At 43.8% G+C, this 20,490-nt stretch overlaps 1 protein-coding gene across 6 annotated transcripts in view; it reads right to left on the reverse strand.

Annotated features, from left to right (window-relative positions):
• The window catches only part of LOC137346237 (signal-regulatory protein beta-2-like), a 35,624-nt gene extending 18,173 nt beyond the window's left edge, over window positions 1-17,451 (reverse strand). For 4 of the 6 annotated variants that reach the window (XM_068009669.1, XM_068009672.1, XM_068009673.1 and 1 more), the window contains exons 1-9: window positions 17,353-17,451; window positions 10,548-10,601; window positions 9,067-9,116; window positions 6,731-7,069; window positions 6,030-6,362; window positions 4,117-4,449; window positions 2,850-2,963; window positions 648-666; window positions 29-66 (exon numbers count right to left, since the gene is read on the reverse strand). In XM_068009669.1, coding sequence (XP_067865770.1) covers window positions 29-66; window positions 648-666; window positions 2,850-2,963; window positions 4,117-4,449; window positions 6,030-6,362; window positions 6,731-7,069; window positions 9,067-9,112 — 1,222 coding nt within the window. In that variant the 5' untranslated portion in view covers window positions 9,113-9,116; window positions 10,548-10,601; window positions 17,353-17,451. Of the gene's footprint in view, window positions 1-28; window positions 67-647; window positions 667-2,849; window positions 2,964-4,116; window positions 4,450-6,029; window positions 6,363-6,730; window positions 7,070-9,066; window positions 9,117-10,547; window positions 10,629-10,910; window positions 11,104-17,352 lie in introns of those variants that run through there. The other 2 variants (XM_068009671.1, XM_068009670.1) reach the window with 2 other exon arrangements.
• Between the last annotated feature and the right edge of the window lie 3,039 nt (window positions 17,452-20,490).

A 20,490-nucleotide genomic window follows, 5' to 3' on the forward strand; every position in this document is an offset into this window, starting at 1 on the left:
CCATGGATTAAAAAACAACTTTTCTTACCCGCCGTGGAAGTGTTTTCTGGAATATCTGTTTCTTCTCTGCAAAGCAAGTAGATGATACAAGTCAACTGCATGTTCTCATACCACAACAATTATGACTTATATTTATATAGCAACTTTAACATAATGAAACATTGCAAGTCACTTCACGGGAGCATTATAAAACAAAATACGGCACTGAGTCACATAAGGCTATATTAGGTCAGATGACCAAAAGCTGAGACAAAGAGTTAGGTTTAAAGGAGTGTCTGAAAGGAAGAAAATGAGGTAGAGAGGCGGAGAAATGTAGCGAGAGTATTCCACAGTTTTGTAGCATAGAAACATAGAAAAGCTTAAGGCATAGAAGTAGGCTGTTCTGCCCATCATGTCTGTGCGAGTCAAAAAAGAGTTATCCAGCCTAATCCTTCCAGATCACGTTCTGTAGCTCTGCAAATTACAGAATTTCAAGAATTTTTTTTTTTAATGCGATGAGGTTTTCTGCCTCTACTGCCCTTTCTGGCAATGTGTTCCAGACCCCCAGCACCCTCTAAATGAAAACATTACTGCTCAACTCTCCTTTAATCCTTTGACCAATTGCTCTGTGTATTTCGTATATGAATGTATATTTATAACTTACTCACCTTTGCACCTGTTGAACATCTAATGAAAAGGGATATACAAAAGAAAAGTGGATTAGAAAATACATTTCTTATTACTTCACTCTTATTTCTTATCACCACCAGTTCTGCACATGGAGCAACACTGACTTCAAAATAATTAATTGTGGGAAGTGATTCTATATGTATGAGAGACATGATAAAGCCACTGTATGAATTTAAATTGTTTCATTTTTAAGGAATTTTACCTTAAAATGCATCTCTAGAATAAAATAGGCTGAGGGCTGGCCTAAGAAAAGTCATTAAAGTTCTGAAAAGGTTTGATGGGGTAGACTTAAAGATGGTGTTCCTTCTTGTGGGGAGAGTTCAAAACTTGTGGTCATAAATATAAGATAGTCACTAATAAATGCAGTAAAGAATTAAGGAGGACCTCTAGCGGGACATATTGAGAGATTTGTTAGCAAAGCTTATGGGATCTTAGGCTTCATAAATAGAGGTATTGAGTACAAAAGCTGGGAAGTTATGCTGAACCTTTATAAAGCTCTGGTTAGGCCCCAACTATGGTATTGTGTCCATTTCTGGTCACCACACTTTAGGATGGAAATGAGAGGGTGCAGAGCAGATTTACAAGAATGGTTCCCAGGGATGGACAATTTTAGTTCTAAGGTGAGATTGGAAAAGCTGGTATTGTTCTCCCTGAAGCAAAGAAGCTTGAGGGGGGTAAAAACAGAAATTGCTAGAAATACTCAACAGGTCATGCAGTGGTGTGATACAAGTGAGTGGCAGTTAAGAGTCAACCACGTTGCTATATGTCTGGACTCAAATGTAGGCCAGACCAGGTAAGGACGGCAGATTTCCTCCCCTGAAAGACATTAGCTGGAGTGGTGAGATTTGAACTCATGTCTCTGGAATATTAATCCAGGCCTCTGGATTGCTAGCCTTGTAATATTACCACTATGCTGCCATCCCCTCTCATAATGTCCCCCATTTTGCATTAACACCCATCATAAATTCCTACCCCACTTCACAAAAATAACATCCCATTTATTTTTATTCTTCTACAGGTGCTGGAAGGTGGGATTAGAATGGTGGCTATTTTTTTCAGCCAGCACAGACATGATGGGCTGAATGGCCTGTTTCTGTGCCGTAACTTTTCTATGGTTCTAACATTGCGTTACTTTGATTCCAAAGGTCACAATACTGGATCTCAGGATTCACATCCATGATTTTTTGATTTGTTCATATAGGTAACCTTTCTAATCCATCCTTAATTTCCATGAAAAGGTGTTGGTGGGTTTCTTCTTGAAGCAGCTTCTCTTATAACTAAGTATCTCGTACTTGAGAGAGCATCATGAGTCAAATGAAGTTACTTGCAGGTCCAAGTATGATGATATATTCCCTGCTGAGATTTTCCAAAGTTCTGTAACTTTCATAGCCATCCCCCCATTGTCAAATTATCGTATTCATTAGATTTAACTTCACAGCTAACTAGAGTATGGTTTTAACTGACGACCACTGTGTTGTTCGCCCTGTACCATCGCTACTACATCACTGTACCCATCTGCCAATGTACTCCTAGGACTGCCAATTGAATACCTCAGTGTTACGACCAGGTAAGAAAGGGGTCTAGGGATCCCTCTCAGCCTTCACCTGGTCTTACCATAACAGGGTTTAATTATCTTTATTTTAGCTTTTGTCATAAACCTTCTGAAGAAGGGTCACTGACCCGAAACTTTAACTCTGCTTCTCTTTCCACAGATGCTGCCAGACCTGCTGAGTGGTTCCAGCATTTCTTGTTTTTATTTCAGATTTCCAGCATCCGCAGTATTTTGCTTTTAGGTTAGTCATGTGACTAGCTGGTCTGACCACGTCTTGGCTCTATGGATTGTATCATCATAGCAGGATTTGGAAAACACTTCCCTGCCTTCAAAGTCTGGTGCTCAAAGTCCATTGTGGGTCAAATAGATAAGGCAAGTAATGTCACTTGTTCCTATTGGTATATAAATGTCGTCCAGCCAAGTGTCTGGCAGCCCTTATAACAGGCCTTCTCTTCTTCCCAGCAACAATTTGAAATTTAATGTCCATATGGAAACATTAATATGCCTCATTCTTGGCAGGTGGGGGTCTAGCATGACACTCGGGCTTAATTATTCAGATGTAAATCTTCCCACCAGAATATTTCAAAACCTTAGCACTTGTCAAACAGCAAAGAATTTGCATCCTCACCTTTCTTTCTGCGTAACTGCACATAGCGGAGTGCAACGATTAGAAATATGCCGATTTCCCCTGCTGCACTGATGAACAGGATTAACAGTACAGTCGTGATAGATTTTGTTTTCTCTATGGAGAAGAGAGCAAGTCAGATATAAGCATAGGGACATAGGAACAGAAGGGGGCCATTCAACCCCTCCAGTCTGTTCCATCATTCAATTAGATCATTCTTGATCTCAATCTTAATTCAGCTACCATCTTCGATTTATATCCCTTACTACCATTGCCTAAAGAAATCCATCAATCTCAATTTTCCTGCCCTCGATAGCTTTCTGGGGAGAGCTCCAGATTTCCACCACCCTATGTGTGAAGAACTATCTTCTGAATTCACTGTTGAATAGCCTAGCTCTAATTTTAAGGTTATGCCCGCCCCCCCCCCCCCCCCACCCCCCCCCCCCCCCCCCACCCCGCTCTTGTTCTTGACTGTCCCATCAGAAGGAATAATTTATCTCCATGTAAATACCAAATCCTTTACTCATCTTGAACACCACATCCCGAGCATTATTCTGGTATGTATTGAACCTCCAAGGTTAGCATATCCTTCCTGTGATGCCAAGAACTGAATGCAATAGTCCAGATGCAGTCCAAACAGATCTTGAAGTGACTGTACAATAACTTTCCCACTTTTGTAATCCAGCCTATCGATGGGATAAAAACTAACATTCCATTTGCTCTTATGTTTAGGTTTTGTACTTGTCCTCTAGCTGTTAGAATAATCAGCTCAGATGACTTCCAAAGTGACTACCAGACTCTTTTGTAAGTTCCAGGAGCACGATTTTCTTTTGATAAGCTCTTACTAACTGAAACAGCAGGCACTCGGGATGGTGGTGGAATGGTGATGGAAGCACTTATGGTAAAAGCTACACAGCTATTTTAACATTGCAACTATCCCACTTACAACAGGCAGAACAAATTAAAATCCACTCCACCCAGTCCCAGAGGGGCAAAGGGCAGTGTCTGACCCACTGCAACACCCAGCCCCAGAAGGGGAAAGGACAGTGTCTGACCTATTGCCCCACCCAGTCCCAGAGTGGGAAAGGACCGTGTCTGACCCATTGCCCCACCCAGTCCCAGAGTGGGAAAGGACAGTGTCTGACCCATTGTCCCACCCAGTCCCAGAGTGGGAAAGGACAGTGTCTGACCCATTGTCCCACCCAGTCCTAAAGTATATGGATAATTGCAATTTCAGTTTGATGATATTGCAGACAAGAGAATGACTGACCTATCACAGTGAGATATGTTCCTGTTCCATATTTCTTGTCGAGTCCTCTCATTTTCACGCTGCAGTAATACATCCCGAAATCGTTCACCCTCACCTCCTTTATTCCAATGGAAGCGTTGAAAAAATCCTCTTTTTTGGGCCAAAAGATCCGTCCTCTGTACTCTGCTTCTCTATTAGAAACTTCTGTTCCATTTCTGGCATTCTTGTACCAGTTATAACTCTCCTTCCCAAGAGACACATAGGCTGTGTGGGTGCAGGGGATGAGCACTGACTCCCCTTCCACCGCCTGAATACTCGGCAACTTCTGAATAACTCTGAAGTCGGCGCTAATTCCTAGAAACCAAATAAATTTAAAATTGTTACATTATGATTGGGAGTTGGAGCTTCCTTGGACAGCCGTGCAGGAGCGGATATGTAGGGCCGATTTTCAAAGTCGACTTGCTTGTGCCAGCACATCCCCTTTTTATATATGTAACCAACCAACAAGTTTGCTTTCCAACGTATAATGTTTTTAATATAGACGTTCCTCCGCTATTTACACACAATTTGAATAAAAAGGTGGAAGGGAGTTTCTCAAAATGGAGACGTGTGACCAGTGGTGTTCCACAGGGATCCGTGCTGGGACCACTGTTTGTGATATACATAAATGATTTGGAGGAAAGTATAGGTGGTCTGATTAGCAAGTTTGCAGACGACACTAAGATTGGTGGAGCAGCAGATAGTGAAGGGGACTGTCAGAGAATACAGCAGAATATAGATAGATTGGAGAGTTGGGCAGAGAAATGGCAGATGGAGTTCAATCCGGGCAAATGCGAGGTGATGCATTTTGGAAGATCCAATTCAACAGTGAACTATACAATAAATGGAAAAGTCCTGGGGAAAATTGATGTACAGAGAGATTTGGGTGTTCAGGTCCATTGTTCCCTGAAGGTGGCAACGCAGGTCAATAGAAGGCATACGGCATGCTTTCCTTCATCGGACGGGGTATTGAGTACAAGAGTTGGCAGGCCATGTTACAGTTGTATAAGACTTTGGTTCGGCCACATTTGGAATACTGCGTGCAGTTCTGGTCGCCACATTACCAAAAGGATGTGGATGCTTTGGAGAGGGTGCAGAGGAGGTTCACCAGGATGTTGCCTGGTGTGGAGGGCGCTAGCTATGAAGAGAGGTTGAGTAGATTAGGATTATTTTCATTAGAAAGACGGAGGTTGAGGGGGGACCTGATTGAGGTGTACAAAATCATGAGAGGTATAGACAGGTTGGATAGCAAGAAGCTTTTTCCCAGAGTGGGGGATTCAATTACTAGGGGTCACGAGTTCAAAGTGAGAGGGGAAAAGTTTAGGGGGGATATGCGTGGAAAGTTCTTTCCGCAGAGGGTGGTGGGTGCCTGGAACACGTTGCCAGCGGAGGTGGTAGACGCGGGCATGATAGCGACTTTTAAGATGCATCTAGACAGATACATGAATGGGCAGGAAGCAAAGAGATACAGACCCTTAGAAAATAGGCGACAGGTTTTGATAAAGGATCTGGATCGGCGCAGGCCTGGAGGGCCGAAGGGCCTGTTCCTGTGCTGTAATTTTCTTTGTTCTTTGTATTACATACATTGCCCCATATTCAATTCCACTCACTTCGGGAGCACCGAATATCACAGGTGTGGCATAAAAGGCAGTAAAAGTCATCGCGCCTGTTTTGCGTCCCCATCTGTGTCTAATTTCACCCCCAGTCTGTAACTGCTTATGTATAATGGTTAAATAGTCTCCTCTCTGTAGCTAAGGCTGATTCTTTCTTGGGAGTCCACCGCAGCGCAGCCATTGTGACAGATGCGCCAATTGAAGATAGGGCCCCACATTGTTCAGCTGATTCTCCCCCACCCCCATTGCTCATTTGATATTGCAGACAGCAAAATGACTGACCTCTGACGGTGAGATTTGTTCCTGTTCCATATTCCTCGCCCAGTTGCAGTATTGTCACTTTGCAGTAATACACCCCGGAATCGTTCACTCTCACGTCCTTTATTTGTATGGACGATTCTCCAGTATGAAAGAAATCCTCTTTGTCTCCGTAGATCCGTCCTGTGTACTCTGCTGTCCCATTGGAAACTTCGATGCCATTCCTGTACCAGCTATAATACCCTATTACATTGGAGGCGTTGGCTGTGTATGTACAGTGGAGGAAGACTGTCTGTCCTTCCACTGCCAGAATCCTGGGCTCCTTTTGAATAACTGTGAACTTCTCAGCGTTACTTCCTGGAAATCAGAAAAAAAAGTCTCTGCTATCTGATTGGAAGTTGGAACTTTGAGAGACAATCGTGCAGGTTGATGCAGAGGGATGGGAACAGGCACGGTGGAGTGTAAATACCGGGATGGAACGGTTGGGCCGAATGGCCTTTTTTGTGCCGGACATTCTATGTAATTATGCAGTAAGGCAAAAGCTGATTGACGTGTGTCCATCACTGGATAATGACAGCAACTTATATTTATCTAATGTCTTTAATAATAACGAAATGTCCTGAGGCACATCACAGGAGGATTAAAAAACATTTGACAGCAAGCCACATATAATCGGAACAGGAGTAGGCCATTCAGCCCATTGAGCCGACAGGAGAATGACTGACCTCTCACAGTGAGACTTGTTCCTGCTCCATATTTCTCGCCCAGTTGCATCAATTGCACTTGGCAGTAATACACACCCGAATCGTTCACTCTCACGTCCTTCATTAGTATGGACGCATCTCCAGTATGAAAAAAATCCTCGCTGTGTCTGTAGATCCGTCCTCTGTACTCTGCTGTCTCATTGGAAACTTTTATGCCATTTCTGCCATCTTTGTACCAGCTATAAGATCCGATCATGGAGACGCTGGCTGTGCAGGTGCAGGGGAGGAAAACTGTTTGTCCTGCCTCTGCCAGAGTCCTGGACAACTTTTGAATAACTGTGAACCTCTCAGCCTTACATCCTGGAAATCAGAAAAAGAAGATTGGACGTTGGAACTTTGAGAAAATGATTAAGGCAAACAGCCAAAAGCTTGGTCAAAGAGGTTGGTTTAAGGAATGTCTTAAAGGAAGAAAATGAGGTGGAGATGTTTAGGGAGGAAATTCCAGAGCTTAGGGCCTTGGCCATGGAAGACACGGCCACCAATGGTGGAGCCATTAAAGTCGGGGATGCTCAAGAGACCGGAAATAGAGGAGCACAGATATGTCAGAGGATTGTGGGACTGCGGGAGATGACAGTAAGGAAGGTGTGAGGCCATGACGGCATTGAAAACCACGATAAGATTTTTTAAATCGAAGCATTGCTTAATCAGGGGCCAGTGTAGGTCATTGAACACAGTGGGAGATAGGAGAACGGGACAGGGTGCGAGTAAGAATACAGGCACCAGGATTTTGGATGACCTTATGCTTAGAGAGTAGAATGTTGGAGACCAGCTAGGAGTGCATTGGAATAGTCAAGTCTAGAGGTAACAAAGGAATGGATGAAGGTTTCAGCAGCAGATGATCTGACATGGTGTATGTAAAAACAAGAAATGCTGGAAATACTCAACAGGTCTGGCAGCATCTGTGGAGAGAGAAGCAGAGTTAACATTTCAGGTCAGTGATCCTTCTTCAGAACTGGCAAATATTAGAAATGTCAAAGGTTATAAGCAAGTAAAGCGGCAGTGGGGCAAGAGATAACAAAAGAGAAGGTGTAGCTAGGACTAGGTCACAGAATAGCTGACCAGAAGGTCATGGAGCAAAGGCAAACAATATGTTAATGGTGTGTTGAAAGACAAAGCATTAGTACAGATAGCGTCATCGTCATACAGCACTGAAACAGGCCCTTCAGCCCACCAGGTCTGTGCCAACCAACATCCACCCATTTATACTAATCCTACATTAATCCCATATTCCCTACCATCTACTTGCACGAGGGGCAATTTACAATGGCCAATTTACCTATCAACCCTCAAGTCTTTGGCTGTGGGAGGAAACTGGAGTACCTGGCAGAAACCCACACAGTCACAGGGAGAGCTTGCAAACTCAGCACAGGCAGCACCCAGAAGTGAACCCAAGTCTCTGGAGCTGTGAGGTGGCAGTGCTAACCACTGCACCACTGTACCAGGTGTTAACAGACTGAAAATTGAACAGCAGCAATTACAAACATGAAAAAACAATGGGTAAGGAAACTGAACAAACTAAGATGAAATAAAATAAACACACAAAAATATATAAAAAAGAAAAAATAACTAAAAATCAAAGTAAAATGGGGTGCCCGTCATGCTCTGAAATTACTGAACTCGATGTTCAGTCCAGCAGGCTGTAGTGTGCCTAATTGGCAAATGAGATGTTGTTCCTCGAGCTTGCATTGATGTTCACTGGAACACTGCAGCAATCCCAGGACAGAGATGTGAGCATGAGAGCAGGGGAGAGTGCTGAAATGGCAAGCAACCGGAAGCTTGGGGTCCTGCTTGCGGACTGAGCGGAGATGTTCCGCAAAGTGACATGGTGTATAGTTTGGCAATGTTATGGGGATGAAAATAGGTGGTCTTAGTAATGCAGTGGATATGTAGTCAGAAGCTCATCGCAGGGTTACATGTGACACCAAGGTTATGAGTAGTCTGGTTCAGCCTCAGATACTTGCCGGGGAGAGGGATGGTGTCAGTAGCTAGGGAACAGAATTTGTAGTTGGGACTGAAGGCAATGGCTTTGTTCTTCACAATATTTAACTAGAGGAAATTTCTGCTCATTCAGTACCGAAAGTCTGACTAACAGCAACAGTGGAGGAGTCGAGAGAGGTGATGGTGAGGTTGAATAAATAACATCTTGGGCAATATAGCAAAAAGGCTGATAGTAATTGAGCAGTGCATTTGCACTGTGCCCACCTCGCTTTTGTATTGCCCATTCAGTATTGCCCTTTTTTGCACAGTCACCCAAGACAAACCTATACCCCTTAAGAAACAATGCAATGTCCACTTACCCAAGAGGGCAGCCAATATCCATAGGATCCATAGGATGGGGCTCATTTCCCTGCAGTGGAAGGACGGATAAATCAGACAAGACATGAAGTTAACAGTCGAAGTTAGGAAATGAAAATACCTCACTGCAATTGGGATGGTGAAGGTCATTGAAGATGAGAACTGAGGGTCTTGTGTTTCCTCCTTGTGCAAGCCCCCAGAAATTGCACCCGGAATTGCGGCCAATGTTGCACTCAATCTGCCGTTGTTCAAGTTACACCCAGTATTCACGCAATCCTCACTAGAATATGCCCGAATTTAAAATGGTTTAGAATCAACATAGATTTTTTGGACCAAAGAAACTCCTGAACCCAAAGCAGAATACTTCATATTTATGTCTTAAAATTGCAGTTTCAACTTATTAAACCATATCCGCCCACATCAAGCGCACAACTTTATAAAGGACCTGCTGATCGGGGAAGCTTTTCAACTTCTAATGTGACATTAATTCGCCATAAAAATGCATTAAAAGAAAGTCAAACTACAATGCCAATCTCACTGGGGACACTTATTTTTTTTTAAAGTTGAAATGCAATTTAAAAACTAACACAAAATGATTGCTTCCTGGTCTGCCTGAAAATCTGGGCCAACCAGTTCAAATGGAGGATGTTTGGTCAGAATTGACAGTCTGGATGTAGCCACTTTTGCGGGGAGCATCTGGTTGGAAGGGAAGGTTTGCTTGAGTATAAAGGATGGAGGAGAATTGTGCATGTTGTAGCTACAGTCGTAACTCACTTACGCCCAAATTTCCACGATGGTTTGAACCACACAATTGGCGTGTGTCCAGAATACATGTGCATCTGGGCGCAAATGTGACGGAAATTCTTTCTCTCTGTTTAGACATTTGCTACCTTTTCTGTGTTTGAGTAATCTGAGCAGCCATGCTGAATGGGACGGATTGAGAAATTATGTTGGGTGTGATGGATATATCCTGAGGTTCTACTGTTGTGTTCACTAGCACCGTCACTGGACGCTGAGTTCCCCGTCTCACCAGCCTCTCTGCTGTAGTTCGTGCAGGACTGGTTGTACTCACCCATTTTGGGGGGCCAGACGCAGAGACAAGTAAACAGGGGTTTAAAAAGAACTTTCATGTTGATTAGAAATAAGCCATGAGGAGTTGAAAATACTCTCAAATTAAAATTTGCAATATGTCAGACACGCATAATATACAATAAATCAAGCCACTTTTTAAGCTTCTTTCCAACCCCTTAACTGTGAGAAAAACACAAATGGTTGGTTGTGACATTGTTCACCTGATATGTAACGGTGAAACTTTCCTCTGCCCTTAATTTTCGCAGAAATCGCAACCAGATTAGATTGAAATGGTTACATTAGGTTAAGGGACAACCGAAGATGATGCTACTGAGGACAACTTTCCTCGCTAGATTAAAGACAGAAATATAAAATAAGATTGAGGCCAAAGTAATAAGATTGAGGCCATTACCTGTATAACGTAACTTTTAAAATGACAGCCAGCTCTTCTGCCAACACCGGTTGACTTCATGAAAATAAACACAGGGAATATCTGAAATTAAAACAGAAACTGCACAAAGTGCCCAGTAGCCCAGTCAGTCAAACTAAAGTCGAACTCCTTCCCCCGGATAAAGATAAAATCCATCAGCGTTATGAATATTTCTCGAACCCCGAGTCCCGAGCAATCATTCAGTTCTGCTCATCCCCAAACCAGCTTCCTTCCCTCACAATCTGTTCTACCTTCCTAGTATATGCTGGGGTAAAGACAGTTATTTCTGAACTCTACTTTTGCTGAAGGCTGTTGATTTTTGCACATAAATCGTATAATTATTACCTGAAAACTTAAATCCACAGACTGTCTTCCCGGGAGATGTAAAGCTTGTTCGCAGGAGACCCCGCCTCTCTTGGACGCTGATCAACCCAGCTCGTTTGCAGGCGTTTAATTTCACAAACTTTGCAATGAGCTCGGCTTCTGAACCCGACACATTTACATTCCTGCAACTTCGAGCAGCCCCGTTTCCATGCTTATTTTCGCCGTGTCCACAAATAAACGCGCCTGTTCTGCTTCGAACGCGGTTTGAATGACCGATGACAGGCGAATCACTCGTTCTATTTTAATCCATCAAGCGGTCGGCTTGACACAAGCACAAAACCCATATCTACTTCACCACACTCACACTGCGGCGGAGATATTCACGCTGATAGACACACACACTGTGCCAGAGATATTCACTCAGATACAAAGGTATTAATATAGAAAAATTCATATTGGTTCAAACAAATGTTGTTACACTGACAGTGTGAAATTCACACACATGCATACACAGGCAAGCATTCAGAGATACACAAAAACACACTCAGACAAATGTAACACCTATATTCATGAAGGAAATTTTTTAAAAAGAGCAAACTATAGGCTAGTGAACCTAACATCTATGATAGGGATGTTGCTACAACCCATTATTAAGGAGGTAATAGCAGGACATTTAGAAAATCATTATCCAATCAGGCAGTGTCAAAATGGTTTTGTGAAAGGGAAATTATGTTGACCAATTTATTAGAGTTACTTGAGGACGAAACTACCAGGGTGGATAGTGCACAACAAGGATATGTAGTTGGGTTTCCAAAAGACGCCACATAAGGTGCCACATAAGGTGCCACATAAAAGGTTACTACACAAGATATGAGCTCATGGTGTTGGGGGTAACATATTAGTATGGATAGAGGATTGGTTAACTAACAGGAAAATGGGTCATTTTTTGGTTGGCAAATTGAAAGGAGTGGAGTCCCACAGGGATCAGTGCTGGGGCCTCAACTAGTTATAATCTATATTAATGACTTGGAGTGTATGGTTGCTGAATTTGCTGATGACACAAAGATATATAGCAAAGCAAGTTGTGACAAAGCCACAGTGTGTCTGCAAAGGGATATAGATAGGTTAAGTGAGTGGGCAAAACTTTGGCCAATGGAGTATAATGTGCAGAAATATGAGATTGCCTACTTTGGCAGGAAGAATAGAAAACAGAATTTTATTTAAATGGAGAGAGACTGCAGAAATCTGTGGCATGGAGGGATCTGGGTGTCCTTGTGTATGAATCACAAAAAGCTAGCATGTAGGTACATCAACTGATGGAAGGCAAATGGAATGTTGGAATTTGTTGCAAGAGGAATAGAATATCAAAGTAAGGCAGAGTCGCTACAGTTGTACAGTGCCTTAGGAGACCACATCTGGAGTATCGTATACAGTTTTAGTCTCCTTACTTAAGAAAGGATATAATTGCATTGTAAGCAGTTCAGAGAAGATTCACTCGTCTGATTCCTGGGATTAAGGGGTTGTTTTATAAGTAAAGGTTGAGCAGGTTAGGCATATATCCACTGGAGTTTACAAGAATGAGAGGTGATCTTATTGAAACACATAAGATTCTGAAGGGTCTTGACAGGGTGGATGCCGGAAGGATGTTTTCCCTCAATGGGGAATCTGGAACTAGGGGGCACAGTTTAAAAACAAGGGATTTTCCACTGAAGATGGAACTAAAGAGGATTTTATTTTCTCTCAGCAGGTCATTAGATTTGAGAATTATCTTCCTTAGAGTGCAGTGGAGGCTGGCTCATTGAATATATTCAAAGCTGAATTAGACATATTTTTGATCTACAAGTGAATCAAGGGTTATGGGGAGCAGGCAGGAAGGTGAAGTTATTGGATGGGGAATCAGGCTCAAGGTCCAGAGTAGCCTACTCCTGCTCCTATTTCTTATGATCTTAGACTCAAATATAAAGGCAGACACACTCACGCAGACACACTCACTGAGGCACACAATTCAGATACACACTGTACAAGAATAGAGAAGTCTTGCTATAATTGTACAAGGTTTTGGTGAGACCACATCTGGAATACTGTAAGCAGTTTTGGTCTCCACATTTAAGAAAGGATATACTTGCATTGGAGGCAGTGCAGTGAAGGTTCATTAGATTGGTCCCTGGGATGAGGGGGTTGTCCTTTGGTGAGAGACTAAGTAAATTGGGCCTGTCTTCTCTGGAGTTTAGAAGAATGAGAGGTAACCACATTGAAACATGTAAGATTCTAAAGGGACTAGATAGGGTAGACACAAAGAGGTTATTTCTGCTGGTTGGGAAATCTAAAACACGGGAGCACAATCTCAGGATAGGTGAACAATCATTTAGGACTGAGATGAGGAGAAATTACTCCACTCAAAGGATTGTGAATCTTTGGAATTCTCTACCCCAGAGGGTTGTGGATGCTCCATCGTTGACTACATTTAAGGCTGGGATAAACAGATTTTTGGTCTTATCGAGGGATATGGCGAGCGGGTGGGAAAGTGGAGTTGAATCCTAAGATCAGCCACGATCATTTTGAATGGTGGAGCAGGCTCGATGGACCATTTGGTCTACTCCTGATCCTATTTCTTGTGTTCTTGTGCACAATACAGATACACACTCACACTCTCACTGAGGTACACAATACAGATACAGACTCACACTGACACTCTCACTGAGGTGCATAATACAGATACAGACTCACACAGATACTTTCACTGAGGTACACAATACAGGTGCACACTCACACAGACAGACTGACTGAGGTACATAATAGATACACACTCACACAGACAGTTTCACTGAGGTACACAATGCAGATACAGACTCACACAGACACTTTCACTGAGGTACACAATACAGGTGCACACTCACACAGACACACTGACTGAGGTACATGATACAGATACACACTCACGTGGACACACTCACGCACACACTTACAGAGACACACACACTGCTACACAATACAGATAGACACTCAGACAGACACACTCACACACACTCACATGGACACACTCACACAGACACACTCACATTGGTAGACAACACAAATACACACTCACAAAGACCCACTCATACTGGTACATAACACAGGTACACACTCACACTAATACACAACACAGGTGCACATTCACACAGACACACACTGACACAGACACAGACACACATACACACACTAGTACACAGCACAGGTACATGCTCACACAGACACACACTCACACAGACACACAACAGAGATAAACACTCACACAGACACATTTGCACAGGTACATACACAAACACTCACATATGCACAACATCGGCACAGAAATTCACCCATGGAAGTATTCTAGTTATTGTTGATGTGTAACCACTCACTAATATAGACATAGAATCATTCAATCAAACAAATTGACATAGCCTCAACACAGAAGATCCAGATGACAAGCACAGCAGTGTTCAAAATGATGAGAGGTTTTGATAGAACAATTAAGGCAAATTTATTTCCAGTGATAGAAGGTTTGGTAACCAGATAACAGTGATTTACAATAATTTGCAAAAGAACCAGAGAGCAAGAAAAGATTTCCACCCCACCAGCCTCCACATCCAAAGGATCATCCTCTGCCATTTCCACCACCTCCAGTGTGATGCCACCACCAGACATATCTTCCCTTCCCCTGCCCTGTCAGCATTTCAAAGGGATTGTTCCCTCTGCAGCACCCTGGTCCACTCCTCCATCACCCCCGACACCTCGTCCCCTTCCCATGGCACTTTCCCATGCAATTGCAGGAGGTGTAATACCTGCCCTTTTACCTTCTCTCTCCTCACCATCCAAGGCCCCAAACATTCCTTCCAGGTGAAGCAGCAATTTACTTGTATTTCCTTCAATTGAGTATACTATATTCGCTGCTCACAATGTGCTTGTTTCTATGTTGGGGGAGACCAAATGCAGATTGGGTGAGAACTTTGTAGTCCAAAAGCACGACCCTGACCTTCCGGCCACTTGCCATTTCAACATCCACCACCACCACCCCTTACCCCCCGCCCCCACCACATCCACCCCCCCCCCTACCCCGCCCCCGCCCATCCCCTCCCCTGCTATCATGCCAACATTTCTGTCTTTGGCCTGCTCTAGTGTTCCAATGAACATCAACACAAGCTTGAAGAGCAGCACCTGATCTTTCAATTCGCCACTCTACAGCCTTGTGGACTGAACATTAAGTTCAATAACTTCAGTGCATGACTGGCCTTTTTTATATTTTCATTTTATTTTATTTTATTTCATTTCTAACTATGTTCCTGCTTTTCATGTCGACAGAGCTACTCATTATTCTACTATTACTTTCTCTGGACTAATGCTTTGTCTTCCACCACAAGCATTAACACACGCTTTGCCTTTGTCTGATGACAGCCTTGTTATTTAATTTGTCCTGCCCTCTTCCCTATCAGACACCTTCCTTTTTTGTTCTCTTCCCCGCTACGCAGGGAGATGGTTACAGAGTAGTAATGTCACTGCACTAGTATTTCAGAGGCCTAAGCCAAATCCCTGAGGACATAGGTTCAAATCTCACCAAGGCAGCTGGTGGAATTTAAATTCAATTAATTGATAAGTTAAAATAATTAATTAAAATAATCGGGAATTTAAAACTAGTTCTATAATATTGAGAAATGTAGAGGAAGTGAGGGACCTTGGAGTGAATGTCTACAGATCCCTGAAGATAGCAGGACAGGTCGATAAGGTGGTTAAGAGGAATATAGAATCCTTTCTTTTATTAGCTGAGGTATAGGATACATGAGCAGGGAGGTTATGCTGTATAACTTGAGTACTGCGTGCAGTTCTGGTCACCTCATCACAGAAAGGATGTAATTGCACGAGAGAGGGTACAGAGGAGATTTACGAGGATGTTGCCAGGACTGGAAAAATGCAGCTAGGAGGAAAGATTGAATAGGCTGGGATTGTTCTCCTTGGAATAGAGAAGGCTGTAGGGAGATCTGATTGAAATGTACAAAATTTTGAGGGGTCTGGATAGAGTGGAAGCAAAAGGTCTATTCACCTTAGCAGAGAGGTCAGTGACAAGGGGGTATAAATTTAAACTGATTGGTAGAATAGTTAAAGGGGAGATGAGGAAAACCTTTTTCACCCAGAGATTGGTGGGGGTCTAGAAATCACTGCCTGAAAGGGTAGTTGAGGCAGAAACCCTCAACTCATTCAAAAGGAGTCTGGATATGCACCTCAAGTGTTGTAATCTGCAGGGCTACGGATCAAATATTGGAAGGTATTAGAATGGATGGATCGTTTTCCAGATGACACAGACATGATGGGCCTCTTTCTGTGCCTTAAGCTTTATATGATTGTATACCACCCACCACCACCCCTCCCCGCCCCACCCCATTCGCTTGCTTAAAACCTAATTCTTTTCTAACCTTTGCCAGCTCTGATGAAAGATCATATTTTCCACTTGGGAAAACCGCTACATTTGCAGAATTTTCTATTTTCGTTTCAACAATGTTACCATTATTTTCAAGATTTGGGCTTTGGAATTATCCCGTCCCAATGCTACAGACCTGAAACGGCATTTCTGCTTCTCTCTTCACAGAAGCTGTCTGACCTGTCGAGTATTTCCAGCACTTTCTGTTTTTATTTCAGATTTCCAGCCTTTGCAGCATTTTGCTTTAATATTAGCATGAAGAGATTTTTTTTAACCCAGTGAGTTGTAGCGATCTGGAATATGTTGTCGGAAAGGGTAGTGGAAGCAGACTTAATAGTAACTTTCAAAGGAACTGGATAAACACCTGAAAAGGGAAAATTTGAAAGGTGTTTTTACAAAGATCCGACATAGACATGATGGGCTGAATGGCCTCCTTTTGTGCTGCAGGATTTTATAATAACCTACTTTAAACAGATGTATGAACAACCTATTAAAATACCGTGCGAAGTCATTTCATCATTACATGAAGTGAGAAAAATAAATTGCAGGAGTGCAGGGAAAAGGCAGGAGAGTGGGGCGAGGTGAGTTGCTCTTGAAGAGAGCCGGCGCGGACATGACGGGCCGAAAGGCCTCCTCCTGCGCTCGAACCACTCGATGATTCTATAGCATTGGGAAGGGATGAATCCAAAGCTCAACTGTTTAAAATAATGGCAACATTGTTGAAATGAAAAATAGAAAATTCTGCAAATGCACAGCAGGTTTTTCAAGTGGAAAATCTGACCAGACTTTTTGTGTTTCAAATTAGCACCATGCTTTTTTCCTTCTTAGCATCTCCTGATAATGTGCATCGATTATTAAAGGATGAACTTTTCAGAGACATGATGTGAAACACAACTGTGCGAACACATCCCCTGTTTATTGTTAAAAGGGTCTTTTGCCAGACACCCCCCACTCCCCACCCCTGCCATACCATGTTAGCTAAAGCTCACGCAGCCTGATGTGTCTCAGCCCCAGGTCAATCTCCATTACCTTGAACAAGTGGTGAAATTAGGTTGCCTCAAAAGCTCCTGCTATCCAATGACGGCTTGCATCCGCCTCCTGGCTTGACGAGAATGGATTACCCTGCACCGTTCTGGGAGTAGATTCAGCTGCGCTTTGAAAAATTACTTCCTTGCCCTCTTGCAATAGGCGTTGCAGGTTTAAAACCTGGAGGGGAGGAGCAACCTCACATCTTCAGACCAACACCCCAGCTGTCGGCTGCAAGGATGGGAAGTAGCCCAGAAATTTCGTTGGTCACCCCCACTGTCGAAACTGGCCGGATGAACCTGGGATGCAGGATGGGGACTCTGGGAGTTCAGGTACACATCAACCAGGATCTAGTTGAATGGCAGAATAGGCTCGAGGGGCTGAATGGCCTCCTGCTGTCCCTCTGCTCCTGTGAGTAAGCACAGATCTAGATGGTGCAATGACCTGTGGAGCATGTCAGTTCCTCGTCTGCTGGGAATATTGTTGAAATGAAAACTGAAAATTCTGCCAACGCAAGTGTTTTTATGTTTTAAACAGAAAGTGCTGGCAATACTCAGCAGGTCTGACGGCACCTGTGGAGAGAGAAAGAATAAACGCTTTATCATCAGCACTGCAAGGTCAAAGAAACAAACGGAAATCCCATCGGGGAGAAAAACAGAACTTCTTCAGGGTAGGCATCCCTGAAGAGAAGTGGCAGTGAATTAAACACTAAAATAAAAGCAAAATATTGCGGATACTGGAAATCTGAAATAAAAACAGAAATACTCAGCAATTCTGGCAGCATCTGTGGAGAGAGAAACAGAATAAACAGAGATAGGTCTGTGACCTTCCATCAGAACTGTTTTATGATGTGTGTGGTGAGACAGGGACACCAGCAGCTGGAGATGGGGGCGGGGATGGGTGGTGGGGGTTGGTGGAGGGGGACTGAATGCAGTGTGAAAGGGACACCAGCAGATGGAGAAGGTGAGAGGATTAACTCGGTGCAAGGAGATAGGAACACCAGCAGAAGGAGATGGTGATAGGGGGTAATTGAGTACAGTGAGACAGAGACACCAGCAGATGGTGATAAAAAGAGGGGGTGACTGCAGTGAGACAGGGACACCAGCAGATGGAGATAGTGTGGGAGATGAGTGCAGTTTCAAAATTTGCAGGTGGCACAAAACTTGGAAGTATTGTAAACAGTGAGGAGGATAGTGATAGACTTCAAGAGGATATAGTGAGGCTGTTGAAATTGGGCAGACAAGTTTTCTTCTCCTTTGGCCTCCTTGTCTCGAGAGACAATGGGTAAGCACCTAGAAGTGGTCAGTGGTTTGTGAAGCAGCACCTGGTGTGGCTAAAAAGGCCAATTCTAGAGTGACAGACTCTTCCACTGGTGCTGCAGATAAAATTGGTTGTCGGGGCTGTTACACAGTTGGCTCTCTCCTTGCGCTTCTGTCTTTTTTCCTGCCAACTGCTAAGTCTCTTCAACTCCCCACTCTTTAGCCCTGCCTTTATGGCTGTCCACCAGCTCTGCCAATCACTGGCAACTGACTCCCACGACTTGTGGTTAATGTCACAGGACTTCATGTTGCATTTGCAGACGTCTTTAGAGTGGAGACAGGGATTGCCGGTGGGTCTGATACCAGTGACAAGCTCGCTGTACAATGCGTCATTGGGGATCCTGCCATCTTCCATGCGGCTCACATGGCCAAGCCATCTCAAGCGCCGCTGGCTCAATAGGGTGTATATGCTAGGGATGTTGGCTGCCTTGAGGACTTCTGTGTTGGAGATATGGTCCTGCCACCTGATGCCAAGGATTCTCCGGAGGCAGCGAAGATGGAATGAGTTGAGACGTTGCTCTTGGCTGACATACGTTGTCCAGGCCTTGCTGCCATAGAGCAAGGTACTGAGGACACAGGCTTGAAACACTCGGACTTTTGTGTTCCGTGTCAGTGTGACATTTTCCCACACTCTCTTGGCCAGTATGGACATAGCAGCAGTCGCTTTTCCTATGAGCTTGATGATTTCTGCATCGAGAGACAGGTTACTGGTGATAGTTGAGCCTAGGTAGGTGAACTCTTGAACCACTTCCAGAGCGTGGTCACAGATATTGATGGATGGAGCATTTCTGACATCCTGTCCTATGATGTTCGTTTTCTTGAGGCTGATGGTTAGGCCAAATTCGTTGCAGGCAGCTGCAATCCTGTCAATGAGTCTCTGCAGACACTGTTCTGTGTGGGATGTTAATACAGCATCGTCAGCAATGAGGAGTTCCCTGATGAGGACCTTCCGTACTTTGGTCTTCGCTCGAAGATGGGCAAGGTTGAACAACCTACCATCTGATCTTGTGTGGAGGAAAATTCCTTCTTCTGAAGACTTGAACGCATGTGAGAGCAGCAGTGAAAAGAAGATCCCAAACAGTGTAGGTGAGAGAACACAGCCCTGTTTCACGCCACTCAGGATAAGAAAGGGGTCTGATGAGGCACCGTTATGCTGAATTGTGCCTTTCATATTGTCATGGAATGAGGTGATGATGCTTAGTAGCTTTGGTGGACATCCAATCTTTGCCAGTAGTCTGAAGAGACCACATCTGCTGATGAGGTCAAAGGCTTTGGTGAGACCTATGAAAGCAATGTAGAGGGGCATCTGTTGTTCGCAGCATTTCTCCTGTAGCTGGTGAAGGGAGAACAGCATGTCAATGGTGGATCTCTCTTCTCGTAAGCCACACTGTGCCTCAGGGTAGACACGCTCAGCCAGCTTCTGGAGTCTGTTTAAAACAACTCGAGCGAAGACTTTCCCCACTATGCTGAGCAGGGAGATTCCACAGTAGTTGTTGCAATCACACAGTAGTTGTTGGGCGGACAAGTGGTAGATGAAATTTAATGCAGAGAAGTGTGAAGTGGTTCATTTTGGTAGCAAGAACAAGGAGAGGTTCTCCCACTGTAGTATATCGGGGAGCTGGAAACTGTGTAAAACCCCTCGGGCTGCATGTACCAGAGAATGTTTATGGTGTGTAATGCAAATATACATGTCCTGGAAGTGATTAGCAAATTCTGCTACCTTGGGTCCACAGTGACAGACAATCTGTCCCTTGATGCTGAGCTTGATACAGGTGTAGGGAAAGCAGCTACCAGCTTTGGCCAACTTGTGGAATGTGGATAG

This window comes from Heterodontus francisci, chromosome 29 (genome assembly GCF_036365525.1).
Source record: "Heterodontus francisci isolate sHetFra1 chromosome 29, sHetFra1.hap1, whole genome shotgun sequence".
NCBI lineage: Eukaryota > Metazoa > Chordata > Chondrichthyes > Heterodontiformes > Heterodontidae > Heterodontus > Heterodontus francisci.